At 41.5% G+C, this 8,507-nt stretch overlaps 1 protein-coding gene across 1 annotated transcript in view; it reads left to right on the forward strand.

The window, feature by feature from the left end:
* Window positions 1-7,287, forward strand: part of LOC125482215 (complement component C6-like) — a 23,385-nt gene extending 16,098 nt beyond the window's left edge. The window contains exon 10 of the mRNA XM_048594235.1: window positions 7,224-7,287. Coding sequence (XP_048450192.1) covers window positions 7,224-7,287 — 64 coding nt within the window. The remainder of the gene's footprint in view (window positions 1-7,223) is intronic.
* Window positions 7,288-8,507: the final 1,220 nt, after the last annotated feature.

Here is an 8,507-nt window from a genome sequence, read left to right on the forward strand (position 1 = left end):
TTAACTCTGTTTTCTCCTCCACAGATGCTGCCAGACCTGCTGAGCTTTTCCAGCAACTTTGTTTTTATTCCTGATTTACAGCATCCGCAGTTCTTTTGGTTTTTATAAGTTACCAGTGGCTGGCCTTCTCATTGCTGGATTCCGGAACGTTCCAGTCTCTCAATGGTCTGCAGTTTATGGACAGCCAGGTCCATGATAGGGTGAGATGCTTGCTAAAGTTTGCCTCTCAGTATTTAACGAGCTGTTTGTTGGATGATCCAGACAGATCTCTTGCACTGGGGGTAGTGAGTTCATCACCACCTAACACACTGAATGCCCCCACATTTTAAAAAAGGCACCTTCATAAATAAATATAAATATAATAAATAAACAGAATATAGAATTATGTATGTATTGGTGAAGTTCATGGGGATGGGCAATAAATCTGCCTGGTCAGTGACGCCCTCATCCCGTCAATGAATAAAAAAAATGGGCAAGTTAAATCCAGCAAATCTCTTTAAACTTCTTTGCAATAATGGAGAGCAGATATGCTGTGTTCCCTCACACAGAATAATTTCTCAGTAATAATTGTTTCCACATGTAACAGAGGTGAGCGTCTAGGTTCCCTGTTTTGAAACCAAAGAAATTTACTATTTCTTTGAGGACTTAAAATTTGAAGGATTGTGGAAAATGGATCCATTTTAAGTAGTATGCAGACACTGACATCAGTGGTAGGCAAGATATTGGAGAGGATACTGACGGACAGGATTAATCAACATTTGGATAGTCAAGGTCTGATTAGGGATAGTCAGCGTGGATTTGTGCGCAGGAAGTCATGTCTGACAAATCTTTTATAGTTTTTCAAAGAGGTAACCAAGAGGATGGATGAGGGTAGGGCAGTGGATGTTGTCAATATGGACTTTAGTAAGGCCTTTGACAAGGTCCCACACAGCAGGCTTGTCATGAAAGTTGGGGTCGCATGGGATCCAGGGAAAGCTAGCTAATTGGATTCAAATTTGGCTCAATGGTAAGAAGCAGAGGGTGATGGTTGAAGGTTGTTTCTCAGACTGGAGGTTTGTGACTAATGGTGTGGCACAGGCGTCGGTGCTGGGACCTTTGTTATTTGTTATTTCCGTAAATGATCTGGATGTGAATGTACAGGCATAATTAGTAAGTTTGCAGATGATACAAAATTAGGAGGTATCGTTGATAGTGAAGAACGTTATCAAAAATTACAGAGGGATCTTGATCAGATGGAGAAGTGGGATGAGGATTGGCAAATGCAATTCAACACAGATAAGTGTGATGTGTTGCATTTTGGAAAGTCAAACCAAGGTAGGACTTATACAGTAAATGGTAAGGTCCTGCGGAGTATTATGGAACAGAGGGACCCAGGAGTACAAGCACATAGTTCTTTGAAAGAAGCGTCACAGGTAGACAGGGTGGTGAAGAAGGCATTTAGCATGCTGACCTTCATCGGTCAAGGCATTGAGTATAGGAGTTGGGATGTTATGTTACAGTAGTATAAGTCGTTGGTGAGGCCACACTTGGAGTATTATGTACAGTTTTGATCACCCTGTTATAGGAAAGACATAGTTAAACTGGAAAGTGTGCAAAGAAGATTTACAAGGATGTTGCCAGGACTAGTAGGCTGAATTATAGGGAGAGGTTGGCCAGGATATGACTTTATTCCTTGGAACGTAGGAGAATGAGGGGTGACCTTACTGAGGTGTATAAAATCATGACAGGCATTGATAGGATGAATGCATATAGTCATTTTCCCCAGGGATGGGAAATTGAAAGAGGGCATAAGTTTAAGGTGAGAGGGGACAGCTTTAAAAAGGACCTGGGAGGCAACTTCTTCACACAGAGTGGTGTGTATATGGAATGGGCTGCCAGAGAAAGTGGTTGAGGCAGGTACAATAGCAACATTTAAAAAACTTTTGGATTGGTACATAGATGAGAAGGGTTTAGAGAGATATGGACCAAATGCGAGCAATTGGAACTAGCTGAGTGGGCACCATGGTCAGCATGGACCAGTTTGGGTTGAAGGGACCATGTCTTCATGTAGTACTCTATGACTCTCTAACTGGATTAGGTTTGAAAAATGTCCCTAAGAAACATTTGGGACAATAAAACCATTTTTTTGAAAAGGAAGTATTGCTTAGAAATCATGTGACTTTAGATAATTGTTTGGATTCACTTCTCAGCTGTCAATTACCTGATTTTTAAGCTGCATTCACTGCCCCCAAACTGACTTATGGGAACAAGTTTAAGTCTCTGATACTTAGTGAGGAAGGATGCCCACGTGAAATCTTTAGCAGACAACAGGTACAATCTTGAAAAACAGTCTATATGGTTGTTATTAGATTAGATTGGAGAGATGAATGCATGTCTCAAAGATTCAACATTGTGTTTGAAATTAAAGAGGTCCATAATCTCCTCTGCAGCTGTAAACCTGTGTGCCTCACTCTGTCTAAGCACCCTATGATCTGTATGTCCTTGTTTCCTATGATCTGCCTAAAATGCTCGCAAAACAAAGCTTTTCACTGTATTCAGGTGAATATGTCAACAATAAATCAAATCAAATCAAATCAAATCAAAAGCCACTGTAACTGGGGGCTGTTGTGTCAGTGAGTCTCTGGCCACGTGCAGTGAATGTTAAAATGGGCAGCCAAACTGCTAAGAAGGCAACAGCAAAAAACAGTCAAGATGAAAAAGCCTTGAGCAAGACCAAGTCAAAATCAGCACAGATCACGATCAATGTCAAACAGCAATAAATGCGATGAATGCAACATTTAAAAATATGAACCCAAAGGCTCTCCTTAGAGACATTATCCTCTCTGATCAGAGCTGAACACATAATAAAATAATTCCCCTGTTCAGCAGCCATAAACATAACCATTTGTTAAATTCTCATTTCTAAGTCTGACAGATTCAGGGTACTTTTCAAATTGGTTCCCAGTATGTGGGCATTACTGGCTAGGCTAGCAATTATGCCCATCCCTAATTACCCAGAGGGCAGTTAAGAATCAACCATATGCTGTTGATCTGGAGTCACATGTAGGCCAGACCAGGTAAGGGCAGCATATTTCCCTCCCTAAATGGCGTTAGAGAAACAGGTGGGTTTTGTGACAATTGACAGTGATAACATAGTGACCACTAGAATAGCTTTTTATTCCAGAGTAGTTACTGAATTCAAATTTCACTGTTTGCAATGGTGGGATTTGAAGCTATGAGCCCAAGATATTAGTCTGGGGCAACAAAAACGGAAATTGCTGGAAAAGCTGAGCAGGTTTGGCAGCATCCATGGAGAGAAAGCAGAGTTAACATTTTGGGTCCAATGACCCTTCTTCAATGGTTCTGATTTCCAGCGATTGCAGTTCTTTTTTATATTACCCTGGGACTCTGGATTACTCACCCAGTGACAATAGCACTACACTACCATCTCAGTAACACAGGAGGGTAAAGGTGAACATTGAACATAGAACAGTACAGCTCAAGAGCAGGCACTTTGGCCCACCATGCCTGTGCTGACCATGATGCTATTCTAAATGAATCCCATTTGCCTGCCCATGGTCTGTATCCCTCTACTCCCTGTCTGTTTATGTGTCTGTCTAAATTCTGCTTAAACGTTGCTATTGTATTTGCCTCTACCACTACCCCTGGTGCCACATTCCAGGCACCTACCAGGCTCTGCATAAAAAACTTTCCTCTAAAGTTTAAGAAGTTTTCTCCTCTCACCTTAAACCTATGCCCCCTCGTATTTGACATTCCCACCCAGACTCCAACTATCCACCCTATCCATACCTCTCAGTTTTATACACTTCTATCAGATTGCCCTTCAGCCTCCGATGCTCTAGGGAAAACAACCTAAGTTTGTCCAACATGTCCTTTCTCCACTCCAATCCAGGCAACATCCTGGCCAACCTCTTTTACACCCTCTCCAAAGCCTCCATATCCATCCCGTAGTGTGGCAACCAGAACTGTACATGACACTCCAAATGCGGCCTAACTAAACATTTTGTACAGCTGCAATATGATTTGCCAACTTTTATACTCAATACCCTGAATGATGAAGGCAAACATGCCATATGCCCTCTTTACCACCTTATCCGCTTGTGTTGCCACTTTCAGGGAGCTATGGATTTGCACCAAGATCCCTCTGTATATCAATGCTCTTAAGGCCCCTGCCATTTACTGAACTCTGATCAACTGGCTTTATAAGATTCCCTACAGTTTGCCTACTTTAAAGTTTTTTGAGAAGACTTGTAGCTCAGGTTGTGGATGAGTGGGTAGACTTGCTCATCGAGCCGCTGGGTTTGGTTGCAGACGTTTCGTCACCCTGCTAGGTAACATCGTCCGTGCACCTCCGGTGAAGCGAGCTTCCTGACCCACAGGCCACAATCAGTGAGGATAGGTAACTGCACCTCCTCCACAATTATACTCAACACTGAAGCCCCCCAAGGATACGTCCTCAGCCCCCCTACTGTCCTCCCTGTACACCTATGGCTGTGTTGCCAAATTCCGAATGAATGCCATCTACAAGTTTGCTGATGACACCACCGTAGTGGGACAGATATCTAACAACGACGAGTCAGAATACAGAAGGGAGATAGAGGGCTTGGTGACGTGGTGAAATGAGAACAACCTCTCACTCAATGTCAGCAACTAAAGAACTGATCATTGACTTCAGAAAGAAAGGAGGAGAACATGGCCCCAACTACATCAATGGAACTGAGTTTGAGAGGGTGAAGAGCATCAAGATCCTCGGAGTGACGATAACCAACCACCTGTCCCGGACTTCCCATGTAAATGTGACAGTCAAGAAGGTACAACAACACCTCTTCTTCCTCAGGCGACTCAGGAAATTTGCCATGTCCATAAGGTCCTTCACCACTTTCTACAGATGCACCATTGAAAACATAACGGCCTGGTCTGGCAACTGCTCTGCTCAGGACTGTAAGAAACTACAGAAGGTGGTGTGCACAGTCCAGAACATCACAGAAGCCAACCTTCCATCCATGGACTCCATTTACATGGCTCATTGCTGCAGAAACGTAGCCAACATCATCAAAGACCCATCACACCCCAGTAATGACCTCCTACAACCTCTTCCATCAGGCAGAAGATACAGAAGCCTGAACACATGCATCAGCAGGTTCAGGAACAGCTTCTTTCCGGCTGTTATTAGACTGCTGAATGGACTCTAGCCTGAAATAATGTAACCTGCAATGTAACCTACATGCCTTTCAGTCTTTTTGATCTATACATCCTTTGCTTGCTGCGATCTGCCTGTACTGCTCATAAACAAGGGTTTTCACTGTATTTCAGTACACATGATAATATTTCATCATAAATCAAAAATCATAAATTTTATTTGATCCCCCAAAATGCAATGCCTCACAGATTAAATTGTCCACTTTAAACTCTATCTGCCATTTTTCTACCCAACTTTCCAGCTGATCTATACCCTGCAGTATTATTTTTTTCTTTATTCATTCACGGGATGAGGACATTGCTGGCTAGGCAGCATTCATTGACCATTCCTAATTGCCCAGAGGGCATTTAAGAGTCAACCACATTGGTGTGGGTCTGGAGTCACAGGGAGGCTAGCCCAGGTAAGAATGGCAGTTTCCTTCCCTAAAGGGCATTAGTGAACCAGATGGGTTTTCCCCCAACAATCGACAATGGATTCATGGTCATCATTAGATTCTTAATTCCAGAAATTTTTATTGAATTCAAATTTCACCATCTGTAATGGCAGGATTTGAACCAGTCCCCAGAACATTATCTGGTGGTCTCTGGATTAACAGTCCAGCGATAATACCACTAGGCCATTGCCTCCCTGTCTCATATCCTTTGACAACCTTCCTCACTATCCACAACTTCACCAATCTTTATACTGTCTACAAACCTACTATCAGACCACCTACATTATCATCCAAATCATTTATATAAATTATAAACAACAGATATCCATCCCAGCATTGATTCCTTGCAGAACACCGTTGGACACAGATCGCCTGTCAGAAAAACACACCTCTTCAACTACCCTGTGTCTTCTATGACCAATTTTGCATCCAATTTACCCATGCACTGTGGATCTCATGTGACTTAATTTTCTGGATCATGAGGCACTTTTGTCAAATTCTTCAGTAAAGTCCAGGTAGACCGCTTGGTTCTTCCACTGCCCTAATTCAATCAATCATCTTCGTCACTTCCTCAAAAAACTTAATCAAATTTGTGAGGTAAGACCTCCCCTGCACAAAGTTATGCTGACTCTCACTAAAAAGTCCATTCGTTTCCAAAAGCAACTAAATCCTGCCCCTAAAAATTTTCTCCAATAATTTTCTGACGATTGATGTGAGGTTTACCAATCCTATAAATTCCTGGATTAACCCTGTCCCATCAAGCCCTGGAGACTTATCTCCTTTAAGGTGTTTCAAGACACCCAACATCTCTTCATTCTTAATATTGAAATGCCCTAGAATATCAAGATATCTCATCTCTATTGTTAACATCATTCATGTCTTTCTCCTTAGTGAATACCAATACTCAGCCCTAATGAGTACTTTGCATTAAGGACCTCACCCACTTCCTGTGGCTCCACACATAATTTTTTTCTATTCATTCATGGCATCGCTGGCCAGTCCCAGCATTTATTGGCCATTCCTAATTGCCCAGATGGCAGTTAAGAGTCAACCACATTGCTGTGGGTCTGGAGTCACATGTAGGCCAGACCAGGTAAGGATGACAAATTTCCTTCCCTAAAGAACATTAGTGAACTAGATGGGTTTTTCCAAAAAATGACAATAGTTTTGTGGTCATCATTAAACTCTAAACTTCAGATTTTTATTGAATTCAAATTCCACCATCTGCTAGAGTGAGATTTGAACTGATGGTCCTAGAACATTGCCTGGGTCTCTGGATTAATAGTCCAGCAATAATACCATTAGGCCATCACCTCCCCAAGCATAAATTCCTTCCTTTGTCCTTGAGTGGACCTATTTTTTCCCTAGCTACCCTGTTGCTCCTAATATATGTATAAAATGTCTTGGGATTCTCCTTAATCTAACTTGCCAAGGAAATTTCATGTGACCTTCTAGTCATCCTAATTCCTTGTTTAAGTTCTTTCCTGTTTCCTTTATAATCCTCAAGGGTCTTGTTTTATTTCAGTTTCTTAAAACTTACATATGCTTCTTTTTTTTTTGACTAAACTTTCAATATCTCTTGTCATCCAGGGTGCCCGAATATTATCTTCCACACCTTTCACCCTTTCAGGAACATACTCCTCCTGAACTCTGATCAACTTGCCTTTAAAAGATTGCCACAAGTCAGATGTGGATTTACTCTCAAACAGTTGCTCCCAATCTACATTCCTAAGTTCCTTTCTAATACTGTTGTAATTAGCCTTCACCCAATTTAGCACTTCCACCCGAGGACTATTTTTATCCTTATTCTTAAGCAACTAAAAACAAATAGAATTATGGCCACTGCTCCCAAAATGCTTCCCCATTGAAAATTTGATCACCTAACCAGGCTCATTCCCCAAGACAAGGTCTAGTATGGCCCCTTTCCTAGCTGGGCTATCTACATATTGTTTCAAGAGTCCCTCCTGGATTCACCTGACAAATTCTGCCCCATCTAAGCCCCTAGCACCAAGAGACTCCCAGTCAATATTGAGGAAATTAAAATCATCCACTATAACAGCCCAGTTGTTTTTACATTTTTCCAGGATCTGCCGAAATGTCTGTTCATCTATCTCCCACTGGCTATTGGGAGGCCATCGTATAACAGTACCACAGTGACTGCACCTTTCTTATCCCTGACTTGTACCATATGCCTCACTGGATGAGCCCTTCAAGATATTGTTGCAAGGTTGGGTAGAGTACTTGTGGATTGCAAGGCAGAATGTTAGAATTTGGTGCTTAAAAGATGATGTGCTTTTTCTTGGATTTGAGGTTAAAACAAAATGTCTATGGGTTGCTTGTGGGTTTGCAGGTGCACAGAGCACCTGAATTATAACCTTTGCATCAAAAGGCTGGATGGTTAGCAGGCCATGCAGCAATTTGGTTTTGTTATCAAGACAACAAGTTTGATTTAGCTAATTAACTTAAACCAGGCACTTGGATATGAAAAACCAATTAAATCTGATGGTTTTGACAACATAGAACCAATCCTATTGTAAGAAATTGATATGTCATCAAAGGTATAAAAAATAGGGCAGTTGCAAAATCAGCAGAGAACAAACTGCCATCTGCTAAGGGATCAGATCTCTCAGCTCTTAGAGAAAGTATCATCTAAATAAAGATACCACGGCACTCTTAGTTAATATTCCTGACAGAAGATCAACAGAGAAGACACAGAACATTCCAGAAGACGTAACCTGGCTGTAATTTCGAGAGACTAAGTTCTAATATTTTAATGTTGGTTTGTATAAGTGGGACCTGTATTTTTTGGAAAAGCATACCATTAGAATTTTGTTTTATTTAGGAACAGTTAGCTGGCTGTAATTTCAAGAGACT

The sequence above is a fragment of the Rhincodon typus genome, chromosome 3 (genome assembly GCF_021869965.1).
Source record: "Rhincodon typus isolate 14 chromosome 3, sRhiTyp1.1, whole genome shotgun sequence".
Lineage (NCBI taxonomy): Eukaryota > Metazoa > Chordata > Chondrichthyes > Orectolobiformes > Rhincodontidae > Rhincodon > Rhincodon typus.